The sequence below is a fragment of the Eschrichtius robustus genome, chromosome 12 (assembly GCF_028021215.1).
Source record: "Eschrichtius robustus isolate mEscRob2 chromosome 12, mEscRob2.pri, whole genome shotgun sequence".
Lineage (NCBI taxonomy): Eukaryota > Metazoa > Chordata > Mammalia > Artiodactyla > Eschrichtiidae > Eschrichtius > Eschrichtius robustus.
The window spans coordinates 99,564,145-99,591,921 of record NC_090835.1 but is presented as its reverse complement, the minus strand read 5'-3'; the positions used below and the strand labels follow the sequence as shown (position 1 = coordinate 99,591,921).

General features: G+C 40.7%; 1 protein-coding gene across 10 annotated transcripts in view; it reads left to right on the top strand.

The window, feature by feature from the left end:
- HIVEP1 (HIVEP zinc finger 1) overlaps positions 1-27,777 on the top strand; it is a 143,823-nt gene that overhangs the window by 105,339 nt on the left and 10,707 nt on the right. For all 10 annotated transcript variants that reach the window (XM_068557764.1, XM_068557763.1, XM_068557760.1 and 7 more), the window contains 4 exons: positions 1,027-6,992; positions 10,203-10,336; positions 11,050-11,225; positions 15,832-15,933. In XM_068557764.1, the coding sequence (XP_068413865.1) occupies positions 1,027-6,992; positions 10,203-10,336; positions 11,050-11,225; positions 15,832-15,933 (6,378 nt within the window). The remainder of the gene's footprint in view (positions 1-1,026; positions 6,993-10,202; positions 10,337-11,049; positions 11,226-15,831; positions 15,934-27,777) is intronic.

Below are 27,777 nucleotides of genomic sequence, written 5' to 3'. Positions count from 1 at the left end.
ATTTGAAAGTAATGAGGAATTAGAGTATTTGGCTTTTTTACAAGTAAGTAATATAAGCTTGAATAATTTTTGTTTACGTGCCCAAGGATCCAACAAATCAAAACAAATGAAATTATGGCAAGCAGTTATTGCTCAAAAATACAATAGTTGACAGAGATTGTGGTGGTTGATGCCATTTAAATGGTGATTTATTTCAACACAGCAAGAAATGGAGGCGGTTTCATCTCTTCTCTCCTGTTATAAGTTCTGTCTGTCTACCTACTCATCTATCATTAATGGCAAAGAAACATAGCCATTGAATATTTTGTTCAATTAAAATGGTGATTTTTATTTTAAAACTAAGGGCCATTACAACATTATGACTTTAAAATTTTGTTGGTGAAGAACCACAAGTAAGTGTATTATTTTACTTTCATATTTTTCTGTTTATTGATGCAACTGCTATATTAACAATTCTTCACGGTTCTATCAGTGAATATCCCATGATCATCTGAGGTATCTTTGTCTAAAAATTATTGTATAGTAACCTTTGTTCTCGTAAGAATATCAGTATTGCCTGTTTTGGAGCAATACTGTTATGTAGAAACTTGCTGAGAAGTTTGCTTTAAAAGATACTAAATGTGATAAGACAAATACCCAGCATTAAAAGGTTGAATTTTCTTCTTTGTGGGCCAGCTCTCTTAAGACTATTGTGTAGGGTCCTCAGCTGCAAGGGTGAAGGGGGAGGATAATTAGTTTTGAAACATCAGGTTCCAGGACTGTGGTGAGATAGGGGGATCAAGAAAGGAACACAATGTTCTAGAAATGTACACTAAGGTCTTCGCACGATTGTTTCAACAGATGTTGATGGCCAGCATTCTTAATATTGCCAGAATGTAGGAATGCAGTTTTATCCAAACTGGCTTTCCTTTAAATTGCCTTCTTCAGTTGTCATAACACCCTTGTGATCGTAATGTTAATCTAAAAAATCATAGTTGGTGTACATACCATTTTACCAATTGGTTTTCTTTTTTCTTTTTTGAACAGAAATCTTAGAGGCTGGTATTAAAGGAACTTCAGAATCACTTAAAGGTGTGAAACGAAAAAAGATTGTAGCCGAGAATCACCTGAAAAAAATACCAAAATCCCCACTGAGAAATCCTCTTCAGGCAAAACACAAACAAAATACAGAAGAGTCATCTTTTGCCATTCTTCAGAGTGCGGCGGAGTCCCACAAGAAGCAGAATCACAGTCCTGTAAAAAATGGGAAGCAGTTTACCAAACACAACGGAGAAACCCCTGGGATAATTGCCGAGGCCTCTAAATCGCAAGAGTCTGTCTCCCCGAAGAAGCCCTCGTTTCTGCAGCACCCGTCCGAGCTGCGCCGGTGGAGGTCGGAAGGCTCGGACCCCGCCAAGCCCAGCGTCCCCGAGGGAAAATGTGACTCCAGTTCTCTGTCCAGTAAAAGCAGGACTGACCACCGTGAATGTATCTCCTCTCACTGCAGCCCCCCGCCCTCCTCGTATGCAAACACCGCGTTCGATGTCTTACTGAAGGCCATGGAGCCAGAACTGAGCACCTTGTCGCAAAAGGGCTCGTCTTGTGCGGTTAAGAGCGAAAAACTGAGACCAAACAAAACTGTACGACCCCCTTCTCACCTGATCAACAGCCCAGTGGATACCCCCGAGCCGACCCCGCAAGAACCGGCCGCCCAATCACAGCCGCCTCCTCGGACCTCATATGCCGGGCACGTGTCTGCCGCTCAGAAGAACGACCAAGCGGCGCTTCAGGCCGTTTCTCCTTCATATAATCCACATGAACACTCTGTTTCTAAACCTGGCCAACAAAATCAGCAGCTTCCAGCGTGTTCGAGTTTCTCCAGATCACTCACGAGTCTGCAGAACCAGGAGAACACCCAACTTGAACACGTCTGTAACGCAGCAGTGATGTCATCTGTAGGTGTGACTTCACCCTCCAGTAGAACTCAGGTTTCTCCTCCAAACCAGCAAGTGGATGCTGCCTCGCCACTGTCAGTGAGCCCCGCCCCTTCCACGCGGTCACCCCCCACACCAGTTTACAACTCAACTCCTGTCGCCTCTGTCGTTAATCACAGCGTGGAACAAATGTGCAATCTTCTTCTGAAAGATCAGAAGCCAAAAAAACAAGGAAAATACATCTGTGAGTATTGCAATCGAGCTTGTGCAAAGCCCAGTGTGCTTTTAAAGCACATCCGCTCCCACACTGGAGAGCGACCCTATCCCTGCGTGACCTGCGGGTTTTCATTTAAGACTAAAAGTAACCTGTACAAGCACAAAAAATCCCATGCACATACTATCAAACTGGGTCTCATCTTGCAGCCAGATGCTGGCGGCTTGTTCATGTCTCACGAGTCCCCCAAAGCACTTAGTATCCATTCGGATGTGGAAGATAGTGGGGAGAGCGAAGAGGAGGGCGCTGCTGACGAAAGGCAGAACGACCCGGGCTCCATGGACCTGCAGCCCGTGCAGATAATGAAAATGGTATCCAGCTCGGAAGCTTTACCAAAATTGGGTTCCATTCCAAGCAATCCAGATCCTGCGGTAGGTGACTTTTCACTACAGGACAGATCTTCAGAACCACAGGCTGTGACAGAGTTGCCAAAGGTTGTGGTCCACCCCATCAGTGTGTCCCCTTTAAGAGCTGACAGCCCGAAGGTTACGGAGACCAAGTGTGAACCTTCTAGTGCACAGAAACAGAAAGACCTTCAGGTCACCGGTACACGGTCCCACTCAGCCTGGGCGTCCTCCCTGGAGATGGATGAGAAGTCCCATCAGAAGGGCGATGTGAGTCAGCCAGAGGGAGAACAAGAATCTCACGTAGGAACAGTACATGCCCAGCTACAAAGGCAGCAGGCCACCGATTACTCCCAAGAGCAGCAAGGAAAACTTCTCCTGAGTCCTCGCAGTTTAGGAAGTACGGATTCTGGTTACTTTTCACGTTCTGAAAGTGCCGACCAAACAGTGGGTCCACCGACCCCCTTTGCCAGGACGTTACCAGCCCCAGAGCAGGACTCTAGCAAGAATAATGGGGCCTCTGCACCTCGAGTCAGCACAGCAGCAGCTTCGGCTCTTCCAGCAGGTGAAAAAGTGTCACTCCTCCCCGGTCAGATGCGCCCACCTTTGGCGACAAAAACGCTTGAGGAACGGATATCAAAGCTTATCTCAGACAATGAAGCCTTGGTAGATGACAAGCAACTGGATAGTGTGAAGCCACGGAGAACCTCTCTCTCACGACGGGGAAGCATCGATTCCCCCAAATCGTACATATTTAAGGATTCTTTCCAGTTTGATTTAAAACCAATGGGACGGAGAACAAGTTCAAGCTCTGATATACCAAAGTCCCCTTTCACTCCCACAGAGAAATCAAAGCAAGTGTTTCTTCTGTCTGTACCTTCCCTCGACTGTCTGCCCATCACCCGAAGTAATTCTATGCCTACCACAGGGTACTCAGCAGTACCTGCGAGCGTCATCCCTCCCCCACACCCACTGAGAGGAAGTCAGTCCTTTGACGACAAAATTGGCGCTTTCTACGACGATGTCTTTGTACCAGGGCCTAACGCTTCTGTGCCCCAAAATGGACATCCCCGCACTCTTGTCAGACAAGCAGCAGTAGAAGACTCTTCAGCAAATGAAAATCATGTTCTCGGTGCCGGGCAGTCCTTGGACGAGAGCCATCACGGAGGCAGCCCCGCTGGTGAGACCGCAGCGGCAAGAAGCAAGCCCCCGGCCCCGGGTTCACACTTGGAAAAGAAGAAGTCTCATCAGGGGCGAGGGACCATGTTTGAGTGTGAGACCTGTAGAAACAGGTATAGGAAACTGGAAAATTTCGAAAACCATAAGAAATTTTACTGTTCAGAGTTGCACGGGCCAAAAACCAAGGTAGCTCTGAGGGACCCTGAGCACAGCCCGGTGCCCAGCGGTGCCCAGCCTCCCATTCTGCACTACAGGGTCGCCAGTGCCACCGGGGTCTGGGAGCAGACGCCCCAGATACGAAAAAGGAGGAAAATGAAAAGCGTCGGAGATGACGACGAACTTCAGCAAAACGAAAGTGGAGCTTCTCCCCAAAGCTCCGAGGGCCTCCGCTTTCAGAGCGCGATGGGCTCGGTTCCCAGTTTGTCTCAGCAGAACGCTGCCGTAACTGGTGACCAGCTGCCTAGAAATATCCAGCTGCAAACCTCCCCGATTCAGCTTGTGGCCAGAGGCCCCGAACAGCCCCCGGACCCGAAGCCGTCCTCCGCCGTGGAAGAGCAGATGAGCTCCGCTGCCCAGGACAGGACAGAGCCCAAGAGACACGGGGCCGGCATCTCCGTCATCCAGCATACGAACTCGCTGAGCAGACCCGGCGCACTTGACAAGCTGGAGTCTCATGAAGGTGCTTCCCCCGTTTCTTTCCAGGAGCTGAGAACAGGGAAGCCCGGGTCTCTGCACATAAGAGGGATTTCCCAAGAGGAAGGCCGCCCGCCCCGGAACACGTCTCAGCCGGCCGAGCCTGCACTGTCAGATGCTGTGAGAGGGGAACTTCAGGAAGGTTCCAGAAAGATCTCAGGTGAGCGACACGTGTTAGGACAGCCCTCAAGACTCGTTCGGCAGCACAACATCCAAGTCCCAGAAATCTTGGTCACAGAAGAGCCAGATCGGGACCCGGAAGGCCAAGGCCACGATCAGGAAAAGTCCGAGAAGTTCAGTTGGCCTCAGCGGAGCGAAACCTTGTCCAAACTGCCAACAGAGAAACTGCCGCCCAAAAAGAAGAGGCTCCGTCTTGCCGAGATGGAGCACTCCTCAGCCGAGTCGAGCCTGGACTCCACTCTCTCCAGGAGTCTAAGCAGGGAGAGTAGTTTGTCGCACACTTCGAGTTTCTCTGCTTCCTTAGACGTAGAGGACGTTTCTAAGACTGAGGCCTCCCCCAAAATCGATTTTCCGAATAAAGCAGAGTTTCTCATGATTCCACCTGCCTCTAATACCCTGAACGTTCCTGGGAGTCACCGGGAAATGAGGCGCGCCGCGTCGGAACAGATTCACTGCCTGCAAATGTCGATGGAGGTCTCTGATTTCAGAAGTAAATCATTCGACTGTGGAAGCATCACTCCACCTCAGCCAGCCCCACTTGCTGAATTGCAGCCTCCGACACCCCCTTCTGGCACGGGGGTCGCCGGGCACGTGCCTCTCTTGGAAAGACGGAGAGGCCCACTGATACGGCAGATCTCTTTAAACATCACTCCGGAGAGTCATCTATCTCCTGGGAACCCATCCTCTTTCCAAACTATCGCTCGTCTTGGTGTGAACACAGTGCCATTTCAGGGGCCTCAGCTCACTCACGCACCTTCAGCTGAGTTTCCTGCAAATACTTTGCACTCCCAGACTCAGATGGACCTGCGAGCAGAAACTTCAAGTTCCAACTCTCCAAACATCTTTCCTGTTCAACAGCTTCTTGGTATCCATTTGTTAAATCAAATCCACATGCCCCTTAGCCTCCCAGACACACAGATGTCTCTGCAGGTGTCTACACAGAGTGTCAAACCAGATGCAAGCCCTGGTGGACATGTATCTTCTAAAAGTGAGGATTGCTTTGCTCCCAAGTACCAACTTCGGTGTCAGGTGGTCCCTTCGACCCAGCCTTGCACTTCTAACCCTGTACATCCTCTGCCAAAGCAAGTTCTTTCAGACCCAGCTGGGGCCAACCATCGTGCGACCTCGTTGACATTACCAGCCAAGTTAGTAGAAGCCACGTCTGATTCGTGTCCTCTGCTGCCACTGAAGGTCGGGCCTCTCGGCAGTCAGGTGCCGAAGGTGCCAGCGTCCTTTGCGCTGCCCTTGCATCTGCAGAGTCGGGTCCCAGCGTACTGTTTCACCACAGCCACAGCTCTGCCGCAGATCCTAGTGACCCAAGATCTAACCAGTCAGCCGATTTGCCAGGCTAATTGTAGTATGGTGCCAATCAGCGAAGAACAAAATTCCGTGCCAAAATCGCAATACGATCACCGAAATGCTTTGCCAAACCCAGAGGGAGAACTTGTCTGCGAGAATGTTATTTCAGAGATGGGCCAAAATTCATCTCCATCAGAATCCTTGCCTGTAACTCAGAAAATGTCTGTTGGTAGACTTTCCCCCCAGCAAGAATCTTCAGCTTCAAGTAAAAGGATGTTGTCCCCAGCAAATAGTTTAGACATTGCCATGGAAAAGCACCAGAAGCGAGCCAAGGATGAAAATGGAGCTGTTTGTGCAACAGATACTAGACCGTTAGAAGCACTGAGTTCAGGAGCTCTTGAAGTTAGTAAGCAGAAGAAGCCTGTTCTGGTGAGGCAGGTTTGTACCACGGAGCCCCTTGAAGCTGTGATATTGGAACAGGATATTTTTTCTCACCCTGAAGTTAGTAGTGAGGCTCTGCATTTGACTGATGTTTCACCAGCTGATAATTTGTCGCCAGGACACTCCAAGCCTGTGGTTATAGAACCTATAAAAGAATTGCAGGAATTTGAAAGCATCCCGTCGGCCACATCGCTGACTCTGACAGTTAGAAATTTAGCTGCCCCTGCAGAGGAAACTCACATTTCTCCTTCGGAACATGTAGACAATAACCAAGAAAGGAAGTCACCAGGGGTTAAAAATCCAGGTGACAAAGCGAACATCCAAGAACAAAGTCAGGCCGCAGTCACCACTCCTTCCGCGTGTAAGGCCGGTGACACACAGCAGCCGTCCTTCCCCAGCCTGAAGACTGCCACCAGCTTCACGTGGTGTTACCTGTTGAGGCAGAAGGCCCTGCACCTGCCCCAGAACGACCAAAAAACTTCGGCCTACACCGATTGGACCGTGAACGCCAGTGATCCAAATCCACTCAGCTTGCCTACCAAAGTGGCTCTTTCTCTCCTGAACTCAAAACAGAAGACCGGAAAATCTCTATATTGTCAAGCAATAACGACCCATTTCAAGTCAGATTTATTGGTCTATTCAAGCAAATGGAAAAGCAGCTTAAGCAAGGTACTTGAAATATCATTTATCTTCAAAAATAGTCTGTGCAAGTTAGTTCCAACATGTCTGGATGCCTTTAAAGATTTCAATTGGAGGTTGTATTTTAATTTTGAATGACAAATTGTGCTTTCTAAGTGGACAGTTATTTGAAAGAAAGAATGATAAGTTTACCCAGGGAGTTATACTGATAAAGATTACCCAGAGTCCTCTAAGATTTGATTTTCTTGTTAGGTCAGAGAAGATTATGTTTATGCTTTATCCCTGCTAATGAAGGGGAACAGAGGTGTGAATATTGGAGATTGTTCTATTTCATTTTAAAATATAAGCAGAGACCCATTCATCCTTGTTTTATGCAAATCTGACCACTCTCCCCTCACCATGCTGATCCCAGCTCTCTTCCTGTGTAGCTCTGAGAATCATCTTAGTACTAGAGAGAAGATTCACAAAATAACTGTACACTTGATAATTAAGTTGGTTTGGTCAGGATTTGTACAGTAAGGTCGTAAAACTATAATTTTGGGTTATTTGTGGAATAAAACTATAATTAGAGTTGTTGGCTTTATAAAATGGGGAAAATCATTTAAATGATTAAGAATAAATAGATAAGGGTATTAGGTTGGACTCTGGACATTCAGAATTATAGGTTAAGTTCTTGATCTCTACAGGCTCACAAGCACATGATACAGGTTCATAAATATTTATTTATCAATAAGAAAATATCACAGTATCAATATTATAATAGAAGTGCCTACAACTTTAATAAAAGAAGGAAGTCTCTAACACTGCCAGTAACTTGAGGAGGAGGTATGGATACAAGGAAGATATTCCAAAAGTGGTGATACTTCAGCTGAGTCTTTAAAAAAGAAAAAAAAAAGAAATAGGGATTTTTTTTCAGGCAAACAACAGTGAGAAATTTTAGTAGTCTGTCAAGTGATGTGGAAGTGAGAATGAACTTAGTTCATTTAAAGAGCCCCGAGGAGTCCAACATGGCTAGAAGGTGTTGGAAGTTTGAAACACTGACGTAGTTTGAAGTTGGAAATGTAGATAAAGACCAAAGAATATGCATGGTGGTAGAAAGCCTTTGGTACTTTCTCAGTGGAGGAGGGTGCATCCAAACCATTCAGAATTTAATTTTTAAATGCTCAGACTCTACATCTACTAAGTCAGATGGAACATGAGACTTGAGCGTGAGAATTTAAACAGCGCTTCATGTTTGTATGTTCCTGAAGTGCCTATGAAAAGTGGCTCTCCTTCAGTACCAAGTGCCTTCGTAGAAATGCCTTGGGAAATGCACATCTGGATTTGGAGCTGGGAGAGAGCTCCGGGTGGAAGGTGTAGAGATCGTTCAGTGCATAGGTGCAATTAATGAGGTCTTTAGAGAGAAGGGCCTGGAATGGATCCCGAGATCCCTACTATTCAAAGGCTTGAGTGGATGAAGAAAGTCCGCATAGGAAATGAGAGAGATTGTTCATAAAGGAAGGAGGGGGGGGACTACGAGAAAGTGGTATCACACAGATAAAGGAAGAAGGTATTTTAAAGAGAGTTGTTCAAGCCAAGAGGTCAAACAAAGATGAAGACTAACATGGTTTCTGGACTGAAGGGTTCTAATGTCCCAGAGACATGAGTTATATGGGCAGGTGGCCGTGGAGGACTCGGTACTGGGTTGACTGTTAACTCACAACCCAAATGCGCATGTATTTATAATTCAAAATGGAAGAGAACAGGTCGATGCTAAAGTGAAAGCATTTCTAAGAGAAGCAAGGTGTCAACAACATAGAGTGTATAGAGCGGTCAAGCATATAAACTAAGGAAATAGTAAAGATTTTGGCATTTAGCTTGTTGGAGAATAGAAGTCAGATTTGATAGCAAGAAAGTGAGCAAAAGATAAGTGGGAATTTGGTACTGAGAAGAAGGTAAGAAATAGGATTACTGTTAGAGGTGTAATGTCAAGGAAAGGTATGTGTGTATTCCAAACCTGATGTGTTTGCCAGAAAAAGAGGAGACAGTCGCATTTGTACATGTCAGGGTCAGTGTCATTACCTCTTCACACCACCTTTTTGAGACACTCAGGCCAGCAGCTTTTCTTTACGCCTGGCTTTGTAAGGACAGGGCCTTTCCAGGGGGTTCTTCCCGAGGCCACATAGGCCCCTGGGTCCATGATGCACACACTCTCTTGTCACTTACTGTTATTATGTCATCGCAGTATGATAGCTGTCTACTTGGTGGTGTAATTTTTAAAGGAAGTTTGTAACAAAGAGGACCTTGATCAGAAAAGTTGTGCCTTGTGTTGGGCTTGGCCAGAGGACTGGAGTTTGAGCCCTTGCTGTTAACACTTGACGTTGGACAAGTGACTTAAACCTACGCGTGTCCTTCCTCACTGGGATGTGATCCACCAGTGCTGGCTGCCTCACAGGATATGTGAGAGCAGAGTAGGCTGGGGAGTGAGAAAAGAGGTTGTAAATAGCGTGGTTGTATAAAATCATAATGTCGCGTCACTACAGAGTGTCCGTAGGAAAAGCACACACTGTTTATTATTCTGATGTTCACTACTTTTTTCTAGAGATTTAAGTATTATCAGGCCAAGACCTAACTTTTGACCTGACCTATAATTCACAGTTATCAGTATTCAGGAACTTTTGAGAGGATATAGAGAGGAAACCTAACTATGGTTTAAAATGATGGGAGAAGGGGAGAATAAAATATTGGGAAATGGAGCTTTGGCTCTAACTTTACACTGCATTGATGTTGAAGGGAAGTTAGTCATGTTTTTCAGGAGTATGAGACATTATACCATAAGGGGGTAACTAGCTCTTTTCCATCTTTAAATAATAAACTCTTTAACAAGTATACTTAAACTGTAGTATGAGTGGTTGGTTAGCTATAAGAAAGAATATTTAGTTTATTCAAAAAGGTTCCTAAAATTAAACTCATGGAATACCAGGGTGGAGGGTTGTAGAGTCTTTATTTGGGGGTGTCAGTGGAATGTGGTGGGATTTTAAAGTAGCATAAGATCTGTCAGTTTGCTGTGATTCAGACAGATAAAGGAGGAGATAAAGCAATGACCTTTAAAGCTGTTACGTCCTTGAAATGCCTTCCATTAAGCTAACCGTATGCACTGTACTCTGCCATGTTTTAATTTCCAAGTGAAACACTAGCATGTTTGTGTTTTCAGTTTTATTAAATTAGTGTCTCTCTCTTTTTTTTTTTTTTCCCTTTCAGAGAGCATTAGGTAATCAAAAGTCCACAGTAGTTGAATTCAGCAATAAAGATGCCTCTGAAATTAACAGTGAGCAAGATAAAGAAAATTCCTTAATCAAAAGTGAACCAAGAAGAATTAAAATATTTGATGGAGGGCAAGTACAAATTTTCCTTCTTAAATGTACATTTAAACTTACTTTTTAAATGTACATTTGCTTTCATGTGAATGAAGACTTACCAGTGCCGATTTTATATAAACGTTGCAAGGTTTCTCAGCTTATTAACAGAATCTTCATGGCAAAATACATGTTAGGTATTATGTTAAATGATGCCATTTTGATCAAGAAAATGACAACTATTTAGAAAACATTGTAAGTTCTAGGAGGCAGCTAAGCACTAAGTTTTCAGAGTGAACCCTGGGTTTCACGTTGATTCATAATAAGGAGTGACCTGAAAAAATCTGCTCTAAAAGAGATGAATCATTGCACGTTTGATGTCTTTAGTGAATTCGGTTGTGAGAAAGATTGTAAAAGCCAACGGTAGTTAAAACGAAGCTCAGAAATATTTCAGTACTTATAGCTGTGATTGAATTTAACAATAAAGAAAATTTTAAAGCAGTCACTTAGAGGAACTATTTTAAAATTAAACCTGGTATTGAATAAAGTTGTTTGATTAGAATTAGCTATTAGAATACTGTGTTGATGTGAAAAGCTGGAATATTCTGTTACTTACATGTGCATAACATTTATATTGATTGAGTGTAAAAATTGTGCCTTGTTTTATTTTTTAGGTTGAATTTCAATCATCAGTATTTTCTCAAAGACGTAGTATCCAATTGCCCTATTCATTTTCCTTTTCTTTAAATTAGATATAAATCAAATGAAGAGTATGTATATGTCCGAGGCAGGGGAAGAGGAAAGTACATTTGTGAAGAATGCGGAATCCGTTGTAAGAAACCTAGTATGTTAAAGAAACACATACGAACCCATACAGATGTCCGCCCCTACCACTGCACTTACTGTAACTTCTCCTTTAAGACTAAAGGTATGAGATGACATCGCTTCATGGTCCTTTATTATATGCATTGAGTTAGTAGAGCTAAGACCCAATTACATATTCCTTGACCAAGGAAGCAGTAGCTAAAATAGAATAATATAAATTACATCTTGTCAACATCGTAGTCTTACGTCTTTATATATTTCTAGACCTCTTGAGAAAAAGTTTTTAATTACACACTTTTAGAATATACGTAATAAATATGACATTTGAAACGGAGCAACTGCCCTTTTTTCTTTTACTTCCCAAATTAGAGTTGTATAACATGATGACTAACACGTTTTCAAAAATACTTACTTTGGAGCTAAAGAAGAAAAAAGAAATTTTCATGATCACATTGTAGATGCATTTCAGTGCTAAAAGTTTAAAGAAAAAATTAAAATAATAACTACAGTAAAGTTATACTGATTACATTCATGTTTTATTATCTAATTTTAGTCATGCATAGCCATTTCTTTTTCTTTCCCATGAAGCTTTTTTACTGAAGTACTGTTGAATATCAGCTTCAAAAAATTTCTAAATTTTGTACTATTTAATGTTTGTGGAACTCAGAACTAGTAATTAAAATTATATTTAGTACCATTTCTGTATTCTTTATATGTTTTTATTTAAATTGTAAGCCTTTATTATAGTTAAGGTAATTTTACCTCTACAAATTTCCTGTGACATATAATGAATAAATACACTATCATAAAATGTTTGCTTTCTCCATTAGGTTCCTTGTTTATGAATCATTATACAAAAATTTCTTGCTTGAGACTTTAATTTTGTATACCACCCTTTAGAAAGTAAGAATCTCGCAAATACAAAGCAATATAATCATAAAATTATTTGTCTGAAAGGAGAAAATCTGTGAAAAATATTTAATCAATTTTTTTAATAGAACTACATTATTTTTATCCCTTTTCAGTTAACATTTGCTTTTTTTTCTGATTATATTGGTTGTCTCTGCAGTTTTTGTTTTAAAGATTGATCAACTCTTCAGCAAAATTTATTATATTTTTTGGCCAGTATTTATTGGCATTTAAACAGTTATAGTATGTAGCAACTAAATAGTTTCAAATTAGCTCTCCTTAAATGCCAGTAAAACCTGAAACGAGAATGATGGGGGAAAAAACAAAACTGTTCTTCAGATAGCCTTGAATATTTCTAAAGTTTCAAGAAATCATAAGTCAGAAGGAACCCTAATTCTGTCATTCTTAGGTTGTGGTATGGAACCTTCTTCTGGAAATGGAGGGTGCATTTCAGGATGATTTTCCTGATCTTATGTGAAGGCTTTGATAGGATTAAGTGCTTTGATCTTCTAACCCAACTTACTGCTTTTACACTGGTTTTGATCCTATGATTAAGAAACGTCCGTCTGTTAAATAATTTACAGTGTGAGACCAGGAGACCAGTAATAGGCCAATATTACAAATAAAACATTACCAGTTACAGAATGATGTTACCAAACAAAAGAGGATCCAGGTATGATGTGAAATGGGTGTTTCTCAAAAGAAGGAGGAAAAGGAATCAGGATATTTTATAAAGTAAGGGCAAAGAAAGGAAGGAAAATTTTAATGTGGAAAACAAATGAAACTACAGAGATTTCTTGGCAAAGAAAAATATTATGAATCATCAAGTATTAATCCTAATGAAATAACTCAAGCCAACATCATGTAAAATATTAGATAAATGTTTGTTAAATGGTGGACAGGGCATAATGATCTTTGAAGAGTGAGCAGTATATGTTAGCAGTTTTCATGTCTTTCATTTCTCAAATATGCTGCATACCTGAATTTACATTAAATTTTTTGTTTTGTCAGATAATTCATTGGAATTATGTGATAAATATTTATTTGAAGAAAGCTACCCTAGCTAAGGAGACTGGTGAAGAAAATATTAGAAATTCAGTATTTCCCTATTCTCGGCATGGCAGTTCTCTTTTTTATGGTTGCTTCCTTGTAGAAGTCTACCTTTTATGAATATATGCCAAACAGATTCCATAGTACCTTGTAAAGGTAGCTAAATAATAAAAGACTTGTTTTTAGATTAGGCTGTAAATTTTGCCCTACTCTGATTTACTTTGTTGTCCCATTCTTGAATGTGTCTGGTTATTAACAGAAGGTAATAGTGATGTAATGGCATGCTATATAAATAGGAGTATGCAAGGATAGCATGGTACTATCAAAGGAATGATCTGTCCTCCTAGAAGTTGATGCTTCTGATGGTAATGCTTGTAAGTCTGTACTTCATCAGTTGTCCTCTCGGTTTATTTTATGAATGCATTTTCAAAATAATTTTAATTGATTTGTTTTCACTATTCTGCTTTAAAGGTCAGTCAGCTCAGTCAGTGAGCTTGCATCTCTGCAGGATTTAGTTCCATTTATAGCACAGAAAGCTGGACTTTATATATAGCTATAGGAACCCAGAAACAAAATCGTTCATGCCTTCCAGAGGATTTATATTAATGTTCATTAAATCTGTTGAAAAATTTATCTGTTAAGTTAATGCACAAAGCTTACAGCCTTGCTAGGGGATATTTGCATTCTAATGTGCATATTTTGCATATTGAAATGCAAATTGTTTTATTATAAATTATTTAAGAAGTTGGTTAATAATAAGTAATAGCTCAAGTTATGAGAAAATATGCTTATTAAAAACTCATATTCCCAAATTTGCCTAGTTACAATTATACATTAACTTCTCAGAAAGCAAATGACCTCCATGGCTGTCTGTTTAGGGAACAAAAGCATTTTGAAAGAACTTAGTGGACCTTGTGATTTGGTTTATAATATTGTCATCATACTAGAAAGTGTTTTGACTAATAAGTGGAAATTTCAGCCACAATAAGATGGGAAAACTATTCTTCATAACTTTTAATGTGAAAACGTTGAAGCATACAGAAAAGTAGATATTTGCATAATGAACACCAGTATGCCCATCACGTTTTAATAATTGTTAATAATTTGCCATATTTGCTTCATATTTTATTTTTAAAGTGTATTTAAGGTAAATGTCAGACATGGCCAAGTCATTTAAGCCGGGCGTTATCTCTAGAATCACAGAGGTCAAGGTTTGCTGGATCTTAGACATTATCTGGTCCGGTCCCTCTCTTACACTTGAACCCTTTAAGCACTAAGCTCTGGGATACTGTGCATACTAACTAGTGCAAGAATTGGCCTAAACGGGTGTGACCAGTCCCACGGGCTTAGTGCAGTTTTAGTGGAGGTGAGGCTCTATAAATACTGCAATTTTGCAGGTCTTTCAGCTACCACAGACTCAAATCTGGACCAATGATTCAAACATTTGTAGCTCTTCTGAAGGTTTATTCTGAAATACTAATTTGCCCTGCTCGCCAAACTGAGCATTTAGATTTTATTTTCAAAAGAGATGATTTTCCCTTCTTGGCAATTTTGTGTGTGTGGCATTATCTACTCAAGCTGCTTGGTATCCTCAAGAGAATTTGAGCTCTCCCCCTGCATTAATGATCACTTGGGGCCAGCACGCCCAATGGTTCCCAGTTAATCTGGTGATACTTACAGAGGTGTACACCAGCTGCCAGAGGAAACACACCTCTAGGGATACTATTATGAGACTTGTAGTCAGTATGGTGAAGTAAAATTAATGTAGGAAATTCTTTCTCTTGTTCCAAACACACAGAAATACTATTTATAGTACAACACCCAACTGTAGTTTTAAATAGATAACCAAGCTTGAAATTTAGAAAGAAAGATTCCCAGCCACCAAAAATAAGGAAACTCCAAACTAGCATGGTGAACAGATATTAAAAAAAAAAAAAAAAAAAAAGTCCATAGGGACATCAAGCCAGATATATGCCCACAGGCCTGGGGTTTAATGCTGCCAGATATATGCCCACAGGCCTGGGATTTAATGCTGCCAGATATATGCCCACAGGCCTGGGGTTTAATACTGGTCCTGGAATGGCATCTGAGGCCTCTGAAATAAGCATGGCTCTCCTGTCCAGTGACTTTGGACCATGTGGGGAAAAAGCTGCCTGCTAAAAAGCAAAACCCTATACCTGTGCCATGCCAAAAAAACGCCTCAAACTGATCCAGAATTAGTGGAATGAAACTGTTAAGGTCCCAGGCAGAAGCAATTGGAAGGCTGACCCATAGAGATGTGTCTACAACCCAGGGTACTTAAGGCGCCATGGAAACCAATCTTGCTAAAGATAAGTTTACAATAAAAACTAAAAAATGTGCAAGGAAATAAAGTACTATGAGGGAAAGCCAGCGGACACAACTGGTGGAGAATTCAGAAACCACAGATCATAGTGCAATCTGAAAGGGACTTTAAGTGTATATAAAATGTTCTAAGAAATAAATAAGGACTAGAGAATAATAACCATAAGGCAAAAGTAGACATTATCAAAGTAGAGGAGGCAGATTTGAAAAAGAGAGATTATTACTAATAACAAGGTTATTACAGCATATAGATACCAGTATTATTTTTTTGAGCAAATTTTAGTCATTGGAATTGTATAACCACAATCTGTACTTTCACTTGGAATAGGAATGGAATTTGCCAGTGTTGACAAATGCAATAGCAAAATAATACTATGTAAGCTTAGTAAACATTCTTTTCCCTTAAGGAAATCTGACAAAACACATGAAGTCCAAGACACATAGCAAGAAATGTGTGGATTTAGGCGTCTCAGTAGGTTTAATAGATGAACAAGATACAGAAGAATCAGGTAAGGCTTTATTCCATATTTTTCATAAATGCTATTTACAATGTACTCTTTTTTTTCTTTGCATCCATACTCTTCTTTCCATTCCCACTGATGCTGCTCAGTTCCTACTTTCATTACCTCTTACTTATACTATGTGATAGACTCCTAATCAGTTTTCTCACCTTTCCTTTGTCTTCCTTCCTTTGCATCTATCCCCACTGATGTTAAGTTAATCTTCCTGAAGCATGTGTCTGATCATACTATTCCTCTGCTCCAGGTCTTCCATTGGTTTCCATTTGCCTACCAAACAGAATATGAGCCACTTGACCTCCAGTAATTCCTCAGAATCCTTTATAATCTGATGCCTGCCTACTTCTTCACCTTTATCCCTCATCTCTCTCTTTCACCTGCCCTAATGCTTGAATTTCCTGCTTACATGACACTGATCCGGCTCTCTGCCTATAAAGCCCTCACCCTCAATCCCCACACAAACGTGGCTCCCCGTCTGCATTGGTCAAAATCTTATTTTCCTTCAAGATCTAGCTCAAATCCACTGCCGTCATGAAGCCTTCTCTGATTTTCCCTTCCCACACCACTTGCGGGAAGCAATTTTTCCCTTTTCTCAACACCTGTAATATTTTAGAGTTCACTCTCTGAGAGTATTGGATCCCTTTCTGCCATAACTTTTTTTTTTTTTTTTTTTGTTATTTACATGCTTCCTCCCTTACCTCTTCGCTGATTCTCAGGCGGGTCATGAGTAGAACTGATGCCTGAGTAGTATTCACTGCGCCCGCAGCCCTCAGCGCAGTGCCTTGCTCGTGGCAGCTGCTCTGGAAATATTTGGGGAATAAAAACATTTGTTTGCTTCCCCAAATTGTTTATTATTTTGAAAAGGTTAACTGGTTGTTTTCTTAACGATGTTAACTCAACAAGTAGAAGTATTTATCTCTAACCAATTTTGAGGGGAAATAAAGCTGTTCATCTGTTCTGACTAATCAGACAATAGACTTATTTTTTTGTAAGACTTTTTGTTTTAACCCAAGAATTTATCAACAAGAGATAAGTTAAAAAAAAAAAAAGTTGTCCTATTGCTTTTTTGAAAAACACCCTAAATTAAACATTTACCTGCTTGCTATGTTTTAGTTAGTATGTACTAGTTTGATGTAGAAAAAATTTCCAAAGAGAAAATGGTGAGGACATCTTTGAAAATACAGGTAGAAAAAGCAAATGCTTTTCATTCCACCTGACAACCAGTAACACACTAAATGAATCAGCCTGAATTTGTTTCTAAATATGCAAGAGAAGTGACTCACATCTTAAGTGCTACAGTTGATATGATTTCGTATTTTAAGCACAAGGAAACGATTGCCTTTAACTTTAGTTTTGGGAAATAAGTGGATGTATTATTAGTAGAAGGAAAATACAATCATAACAAACTTAGGACAATCAGGAGGTTTTTAGTGCTTCATAGACACTTTGATGCTCTGATACATATCGGGGATGGCAATATCAGGATTTAAAAGTATATATCAAATTAACATATGTGTAACTTTTTTGTCCTAGGAACATACGTATTAAAAACTGAGTTTTGAATGGCTAGGAATTGAATTCTGTGTTGATGTCTTTGTATAAAGACATACATTTAATAAAATTAATTAACTAATTTACTTCTAATGTAAATAGTCTGTTTGATTTATTTTCTGCTCTTAGTAGTCATGCAGTAAATTAACTACCATAACTATTTAAGTGAAAAAAAAATCCCTCTTTATTATTTATTTGCTTTATTGCCATTACGCTGAGCAATTCAGAATTAAAAAGCTAGGAAAAATGAGTAACGCTTTCAGTGAGTATATTTATTACCCAGAGACTAGAAAAGGCACAAAGTAGAGGTTATAATATGAAATACTAATTTCTGAAAAATCTATAAACATTAAAAGCATTATTATTATAATATATACTCTTAGGTGTTTTACTTCTATAAGAAGATGAGTCTTATAAAAATTAAGTAAAATGTAGAATCTTCTAAACTGTCAAGGGAAGGTAGTGTTTATATCCCAAATTTACATAGGAGAATTAAGTGTAGTTTCCATTAATTATCATGCATCGTTTAGATTGGACAACTGACTGATGGACTTACATATCTATCCGTTCATTTTTGTTATTTCTCACCTGATTCCAGAAACGCTTGAAGCAGGTCTTAGACTATAACTCAAACTTGATAGCCTAATTCCCAATTCAGATGAGATCCTCTGATAAAACTCTAGGTAATTTTGCCTGTTTTTTCTGTTTAATTTTTTTAAAATTACTGTACTTATCAGTAGTATACTTAAAGTTTTTTCACGGTTTTTATTGAAGAGTAAATTATAGCACATAGGTGGATTTTGCCAAGTGCTATGTCATACCTCATAGTTCTTTATAATATGCCAACAAAATATATTCCTCCACTTCTGGTTTATTATAGGCTTGGAATATAGGCATAAATGTGGCGAACGTTGTTTCAAACAAATGGTCTTGTTTTCCCTTTATTATTGTCTTTTGTGTTTTTAAAAATATTTTGAGATGTTTTTTAAAAATACAGAAAGATTACAAAGAGTTTTATTACATGCACTCATGTATTCACACCAGAGTTTGGGATTATAAACATTTTCTCACATTTGCTTCAAGTCTTTTTCATAAATTGTGTTTTTGAAAATTGTATTTTCATAAATTTGTATTTTTGAAAAAAAACAAGCTAAGTAAGGCATTACACATTAGGTGCAGTATCCCTAACTCACCCTTGCCCGTCGCACTCCCTCCCAGAGGCAAACACTAACTGCACTTAGGGGTTTTCTTTCTATTCATTTAACATACGTGTGTATATCCACACATAGCATGTGGTTTTGTTTAAGTTTGTATTCCAAATTTGCATGAACAGTACCACCTTGTATGTAGATACCTAGAAAATTAATTTTACTTTATAATTTTAAATCGTTCTCTAGGATAATTTCTATTTCTGCACACCCTTAACTATACCTGATACTACATGCATTTTAGTTTGGGGCCAATTTGATGGATGATAGTCTGCTGTCTTTACTTACATTTTCTTGATTGCTATCCTAAGTTTGGATCTTATTATTCTTTGGGAAGAAGTTTCACTCTGTTAAACTGATGGTAGTTAGAGATGGGATCTTGCTTAGCAATTCTTTAGATGTCTGTGTTTTTAGAGAGGAAAGCGCAGAAGCCCACAATGTGATGCTGCCTGTCTGCAAGGTGTACCATTTTCTAGTCCAACACCAGCCTAGAATATTCTAGGCATTCTTTTTTCACTCTCCTTTGCTGGCTCCTCCTCATCTCCCCAGCCTCTAAATGCAGTGCCCAGGGCTGTGGTCTCTAATCTCTCATCTCTTCTGTCTATGCTCCCTCCCCAGGTAGTCTCATCCAGTCTTCTGACTTTAAATACCATCTATATGCTGAGGATTCCAATATCCACTCCAGACTTGCATGTCCATCTTTCTACTCACCATCTCCACTTGGATGGCTAATAGGCATCTAGAGTGTGACGTGCCCCAAACTCCTGGTTTACCCCTTATGTGACTCTAAGAAGCACGCTTCCCTGAAGTCCTTCTCCCATCCTTCCAGCTGCTGGACCAAAAACCTTGAAGTCGTACTGGGTGTCCTTGGGCTCCAATCCACCAGTAAAACCTTTGGCTCTTCCTTCAAAACGTATTCGGAAACCTACCGCTTTGAACCACCTGTTCCTCCCAGCCCTGGTCAAAGCTATCATCACGTCTTCTAAGTTGCTTGCAGTAGCCCCTCACTGGTCTCCGTGGTTCAGCCCCTGCCTCTTTACAGCCTGCTTTCAACACAGCAGCCAAAGTGGTTTCTAAAAGTTACGTCATGGCTTTGCTTAAAACCCTCCATCGGTTTCCTGTCTCGTTCGGAGCCGTGGTCTGTGTCCCCTGCGAGCACCACGCCTCTGAAACTCGGCTCCACTCCCTCCTCCCCTGCCCCTCAGCTGCAACCACCCTGATCGCCTGGCTCTGTGGGCAGCACACCCAGCTGGCCCCTGTCCAGGGCCTTTTCTCTTTTCCTCCCTTTGGAATGCCCTCCACCAGGTGCTGCAAGACACCCCGTCATCTCTCAGTGCTCTCGTGCTCAGACGTCACCTTATCAGTGAGGCCTTCCAGAAGCTCCCTAGAGAAAAGAGCACCTCACCCTCTTCCTGCCGGCATTATTTTTCCGTACAGCACTTACAGCCACTTACAACTCACAGATGAGTGTGTGTATTCATCATCTGTTCCTTTCAACTAGAAAATAGAACATAGGACGGCGATCTCCCTGTGGTCACTGTTGTATCGCCAGCACTTGCTGGGATTGTGGCTAGCGGCAAATCATAGATAGTAAATAGTTGTAGATTGAGTGGATGACTGGGAAAAAGCGACCTGTAATCTGTCAGGAAATCATTCAACATTGTTGTTTTTAGAATATGATATACTAGTTTTCCATTAAATTCCTTCACTACAATTAAATGGTAGCTGTAATACAATATTTAATGCCTTTACCTGTGAATAGTGTTTACATGGTTTGGCCGTGGTCGATATAGGAATTTTCAAAGTGATGATGGCCATTCATTTGTTAATTTGTTATTTATTGGTTATTAGATCAGAAGACTGGAAGATATTTTAAGTTATCCTGACGATTCCATTTTTTCATCCTCAGTAATGATCTGTGCAGACTGATAAATATCTGTTCCATTTTTCAGTGGTTCCAGAGAAGAAGAGTTTATTCTCTTTGTGACTGATTATTTATTTAGCACCGCAGCAACTGTCTAGTATGTCCATAGTCACTGCCCTCAGGAGCTCCTCGCCTGTGGCTGTGATGTGGGGACGTTGGAGTGAGCTCAGACTTGGCAGGGTTCACTCCTCAAGGCTGGGATCTGGGAAGGACAGTGATGGCCTCGTCTGGAACAGAAGGATGACTAAGGGTATCCCAGGAGAACGAAGAGAAAGGAAATATATCAAAATATAATGATCCATATATTGCTTTGTTTGAAAAAGTATTGATGAGGGGGTGGGGTAAAGGAGGGCAAGCACTCTGGACCGAGAGAGTTGTTGAGCAAAAGCCCAGAGGTTGGGAGAGGGGAATAGGGCATCAGGAGTATAAATGGGGCAGGATGAGAGAGTTGGGCAGGGCGCTGGGGGACAGGTCCTACTTTGCAGGGGAGTTTTAGCACCTTCCTTTAAGAAAGTCTGAGGGATTTTTTTCTTTTTTTCTTGTATCATCTAAAGTAATTTAAAGCCACTACCTCTTTAGTCCCGTATACATCTGACTTTTAATCTGGATTATTTTCTCAAATGTTTTTTAAACAAGGAAACAACAAATAGTAGGGCTTTTTATTTGTGTCCCCAGGAATTTTCATTGCTGAGCTTTTGTTTGTTTTTTCTTTCTGCTGCTGCTGTTTTATTTTATAGTGGGAATTTAGACAATAATGACTAAAAGAAGCATGATTCCTTTAAGTGGTTAGTCCCATTCAGCAGCAACAATAATAAATAATACCATAGAGCAAAAATCTTTTTGGGGGGACTTCCCTGGTGGTCCAGTGGCTAAGACTCTGCGCTCCCAGTGCATGGGGCCCGGGTTCGATCCCTGGTTGGGGAACTAGATCCCACATGCCACAGCTAAGAGTTCGCATGCTGCAACTAAAGATCCCATGTGCTGCAACTAAGACCCGGCGTGGCTAAATAATAAATAAATATTTTTTTTAAAAAAAAATATTTTTCTGAAAGGGTGTTTTTATAAACAAAGTATCTTAAGGTTTCAGCATCTCTCGTTCTCTACCAGATGGAGTTTACAGGTTTGGATGGAAAGTCTGGTACGATTTTTCCCTTGTGACACCCAATTTTGTATGTATATATGTATAATGACTCATTTAGAAATCTTGCTCTTCATTTATTAAATTAGGGAGCATTATTTCTCCTGGAATTCATTTCTGCTCTGACCCAGCAGCACCAAGGTGTAGAACTTTCTCCACAGAATAGACTATCATAAAAGATACAGACTTGATTTTTTCCTACCTTAATGTTTCCGTGTATGTTTTAAAACCTTGCCCTTATCAACTCCATAAGGATGTTGTAAGGAGTAGTGGCGTATGTTATGAAGTGTTTCATTTTACTATCAATTTAATTTTCCAAGGAAAAATACAAATTATTAGCCATATAGTAGTAGTAGAAGAAGTGACTAACCTTAAAAAAAAACAGAAGGGAGAATAAATATTTTCAGCTATCATAGTTTTAATCTTTGAAGTGTACATCTGCTCGTAGAAGGAAGCTTGGGGTCCAGAAGCTGGTCAGTGCCGAGTGATCTGACATGCTGGGTTCTCTCTCCCCCTGCTTCCTCCCTGCCCGTAGGAGTTTCCCGCCTCCCTGATCACACCTGGAAGCCTCCCCCTTCTCCGGGATCAGGCTCATGGCAGCGGTTCCTTTTGAGACTTCAGCCGCCAGCTCGAGATTGCTGCCTGACAGTGTACTCCATATTTTCCTGGCCCAACAAATGAAAATAAGTGATGAAATTGCATCCTGTAATGTAGGGTCTTTCCACACATAACTTGCTGTCTTTTCCCTTTAATGATGAACAGTTTTGTGGTTTTTTTTAATTAATTATTTATTTATTTTTATTTTTGGCTGTGTTGGGTCTTCGTTTCTGTGTGAGGGCTTTCTCCAGTTGCGGCAAGCGGGGGCCACTCTCTTCATCGCGGTGCGCGGGCCTCTCATTATTGCGGCCTCTCTTGTTGCGGAGCACAGGCTCCAGACGCGCAGGCTCAGTAGTTGTGGCTCACGGGCCCAGTTGCTGCGCGGCATGTGGGGTCTTCCCAGACCAGGGCTCGAACCCGTGTCCCCTGCATTGGCAGGCAGATTCTCAACCACTGCGCCACCGGGGAAGCCCCAATGATGAACAGTTTTATCAAGTGCTTTTGTGGCATCCTGGGGTCCTACTGTCATTTCTCGTACTCTTAATCTAATGTACCTCTGGTGTTAAGCCCACTGCACAGTGCACTGCTAGAAAGCGCACTGCGATTCCATTTGCTGAGCGTCTACATAAAAATTCAGGAAAATGCTAAGGTTTGGCCAGCAGTTAGGTGTCACAGCAGTTTCTTACCTGTGTCCCAAAAGGTAGTGATTCCAGTGGCTCTTCCGATGCCTTTCATTTTGCCCTCACGGCTGCATTTATCCAGGGGCGTTACTGATCTACTATATGAAATAGGCAAGTATGAAATTACTGAGTAAACTCTTATCAGCGGAATCTCCTTTGTCACCTAGGCTTTCCTAAACACAGTCAAAGTTTCTCACTTAATTATGCAGCTAGATTACAGATGGCTACCAAATAACGGTGATTAAAGAAAAATAAGTAGCCAAATTCAGGAGCCACGTGTCTCTCGGGAAACCAGTACACTGACACATCGTCCTGATCAATACGAAAATTTGTGGCATTAAGTCTTCTCTAGATACTGAATAAAATTCTTAAGTAGTTTTGGTAGCCACCTTCATATTTCACATTGACAGCGGGGCAGTTCTGTCAGAAGTGGAGTCCTACAGCACCTTAGGAAGGACTATTAGATTCATCACACTTGTATGAAAGTCACATACAACTCAACAGCCAGTGCTAACAGGATATGCAAGAACTTGCTCCAGATATTTACACCTTGATTATCTCAGACATCTGGGAAATGGGGTAAACTTTTTAAAGAAAAAAAACCCACAAGGATATTATTTGGGAGCCCTGATTCTAAATGCCAGGCTTTGCAGAATAGCAACCAGAAACCTAAGGATAGTGTTTCTAAGGTTTATAGGAAAAACTGGGGGGCTTGGTCGTTTGATCTTTTCTGTAGCACATACATAATCATCAAGAAATACCATCTCTGAGCTTTCATTTATTCAACAAAATTTGTTAAAGGCTCTCCAAAGGCCAGTGTTACTACAGAGTATCCCACCATATTTATTCCTGAAAAATCATTACCATTCGGTAATGTCTTGGTCAGCTTCTGGTTTTCTGGGAAAAGTCCAAGTCTTTTTGTTCCATGTTCATATTTAATTTTTCCTTAATATCTGCCTTGTTTTGTTTATTTTCATCAAAGGTTTACTGTAGATTTATTTCTACTTCTCTACAGTATTTCTTTTCCTGGTATTATCTTCAATCTTTTTCTTTTTTTGAATGTCCTAAACCTGTTTTCTACCCTCTACCAACTTGATACTCAGAATGTCATTCACCAGCAGAATGTGCATGTTCCCTGGTGGATGGAGGGCTTATGAAAGGTCAGTGTGAAGATGCTGGGATAAAGGCGCAAAGACCCCTGAGTTTTTGATTCTTCACGGCCCCTAAAGCAGTGGGCCGTATGGCTGCCCATTTCGTCCTTCAGCAGATGAATTCTTGTTCTGATTTTCAAATGGAGTAAATTTAGAGATGTTGGAAAACATTTATTTTGAATCAAGCAGAGGGGACTATAAATTTATCGAAGGCAGCCATTAAAATTTGGACATTTGACATCTCAAAGAAGTTTCCGTGTAGTTTAAAACTAGCAACTCAGCTGTAGTTATAGTAGGTGTCCATGAAAAGTCTAATCCCTCCGGCCAGCTGCACAGGTCCCTGTATTCTTGCCATGCAAAACTATATGGTCTCAGGAATTTTGTCCCTGTGTTCTTGGGGTATTAGTGAGTGCTTTTTCTTTTTCTCCTTTTGTGTCAAAAGTCATGCTGCTGGCTATTTGCTTTTCATGCCTTGATCCGAAGAATGTTTTTGTCAGCAGACTGCTCGGAGTGTTAACATGTGCCCTCCACTGCCAGACTGGGAGAACCATTCAGTGTGGCAAGGTGCAACTGGAAACACTGTTCCCGCTGGAGGTTAAGTACTTAGGATGATGCGTGTAAGAGGATGGCGTGAGATCACAGGATTTAAAACCTGTATCACATTTACCCTTAAAATAAATTTAATGAATTTTTCTAAATGAAGTGCTTTCAAAATGAAACCTGTAGAATATGTTTTCGTCACTGGGATGTTTACAGAAAACATTATTAGTTCTTTTAAGAGAAACTTCCACGCACAATAAGAAACCATGATAGGTCTTGGGACTTACAGTTAAACAAGTGTGTATGTCGTTAATGAACAATGCAGATACTACTGCCTTTTGGTTTACTGCCTAAAGTTAACAAACGTTAAACCCTGGCTCGTTATATTGTTAAGATGAAAACATAGTTTAATAAAAACCCGAAACAAAAACCCATTACTGCAGTAGTTGCATGCTTTAAAAGACTTTTTCCCCAGGTTTCCCTTGTTTGTCTGGATTTCAGAGTAATTTTTCTAAACATGAGGAAAACAAAAGCAGACAAGTTACGGCAGTAGCAGAATGTTGAAGAGGGAGGTGCTGCTGACCTCCCAGGGGAGCCTGTCTGAGGGAGGCCCCGCCTGGCTCGGCCAGCAGGGGTCACTGTCGGGCAGCGATGGGAGGGCAGCCCGCGGTTCATCCAACTGAAATCAGATTTTGAAACACATCTTTAGGGAAGTAGTTTGACATAAATTACTTTTGAAAAACAATATTGCTGCATTGTTTACCTTCTTTTTCCCTCATGAATTTAAATTCACAGAAAACAGAAGAATTAATTTTACACATACGTAAAATTGTACTGAGTAGTAGAAATTTTTATTTATAATGAGTTGGGAATGTACCTAGGAGGACAGAAATTAAATAGAAATTTTATAGGCCATTTATTTATGAATTTGTTAAGTAAGTATGGGTTCCTTATACCTGTTCTAGGGTCCTTGGGCGAGGCAGAGGGGTGAGCTACAGCCTTCACCCTGCTGGAATAGTAGAGTCTACATTGTACAAACCAAGGAAGGAACAATTGCCATATAATATATCTTACTGGAATAATGACAAGACTCCTAAATACAAAAAAAAACCTGTTTCCAAATTCTGACTCTGATGCTTTGCAGCTGTATTTAAGTCTCTTAACTTCCTGTGTAAAATGAGTTTGGTATCAGCTCTGTCACGAGTGGCTGTTAGGTTTAAACATAAAGAGTAAAATGTTGGCAAACTTTTTCGGTAAAGGGCCTGATAATCAGTATTTTAGGCTTTGTGGGCCACACAGTCTCTGGCATGACAACTAAACTTTGTGAGTGTGGCAGGAAAGCTGCCATAGACAGTATGTAAATGATGGGCCTGGCAGTGTTCCAGTAAAACTTTATTTAAAAGAACAGGCGGGAGCCGCGTGAGGCCAGCAGCTATGGTTTGGCAGCCCCTGATACAATAGGAACTCAGTGTAGCATGCCATCGTAGTTACTACGCTCAGTAACAGGCTGTAGCAAAACGAGCAGTGTCACAAAGTCAGAGGTGGCAAGTTCTGGAGTAGTTAACAAGTCTGTGTTCTTGACCTTGCTGACTTGTGGTCATGGACAGGTCACTTTTCCTTTCTGGGTCTTCTACCCTGCACAACTTCTGACCGGATAGATAGTAACAGTCTTCTTTGGGGCTAGGGGTTAAGGGGACAGGGCAGTAATACGAAAGGACTTTTCTTAGCGTGAATCCAGAGAGCAGAGGTGTCTGGGCTTTGTTTTGGTGCTGTGGATATTTAAAAGGATGCCATTGTCTTAGGTTCATTTAAGTTATCCATTGTATCTTGTTCCGGTCACTCTAGAATATCCACCCTGTTTAACAAATTTGTAATGACCCAAAATTCATTTTCAGGTTCCCAAACTTTGACAGGGTTCTTCCCCTTCAGGAGTTTTACGACCCAATGCACGTAGAGAGATAAACATTATTCAGTCCTTATCTTGGGGAAGGAAAACTGTAGAAAGGAATCCCAGCTCTTCTCAAGTCCTCTGTGAGCTGTAGGCACGTGGCTCTGTCCAGGGAGAAAGAAAGGTCCAGGGACACCAGCCTGTGCGTCTTCCCACCCATAATATTGCAAACCTTGATCTGAAGTGTGGGACGATCAAGGCCAAAGAACATTAAAATGGAGCCAAGTCGTTTTACCCCCTTCCCCATGAAAAAGCGTATGGTATTCTTTATAAATCCTTCTCATAAGTTGCATACACTGAAATTTTATATCTATATGTAAAATAAAAAACTTTAAAGATTTATAGTATAACTAATTATTCTTAAACTTCCATACTTACTGTAAAATACAGTGTATCTGTTGTGAAATTAAAAAGGTTATTTACGTTCTCCTTGGGGATTGTATTTTATATGTTCCACTCTTCATAATGAAATAATTACTTGAAGCTTTTAATGTCTGTACCTGTAAATATTCAGCTCACTCATGCATATTTATAAGCTAGGTTATTGACTGTGATTCATTGTTGACCTTCTTTCAGATCATTCTGTGGTTAGGTTTTTATAATATGACATCTGAATGCGGAGACCTGGGTTTAAATCTTGGCTCTGACACTTCTGAGCTGCGGGCTTCACACTTTAAAATAATTAACTGCTTTTTAAATTTTTTTAAAATCATTGTCTGATAAAAAGTCAGGTCCTTAATTAGCCCTTGTTTTAGTTGTGATCAGATAGCGCTGGTCTGTCTGTAGTACTAAGCCGGGTTCTCTCGCGGTCTCGATGGCTAGAACCGGAGTAGAGGCATTCAGGCATTCAGGCATCATACGTACAACCGAATAAGAACTGCAAGAATAGGTACAAGATACAAGGTAAGAATAGTGTTAGGTGCCAGATATTTAAAGAGTGTGTGTGTGTGTGTGTGTGTTAGGATGTATTTTGGAGAAATTACCTGTGCCTTTAAATCAAACAAGAGAAGTGTTGGAATTTGTTTCAATTAAAAGTTTCCTATTAAATAATGGGAAAGAAAAAAATTGTCAGAAAGAGAAGTCTTGATGAGTATAATA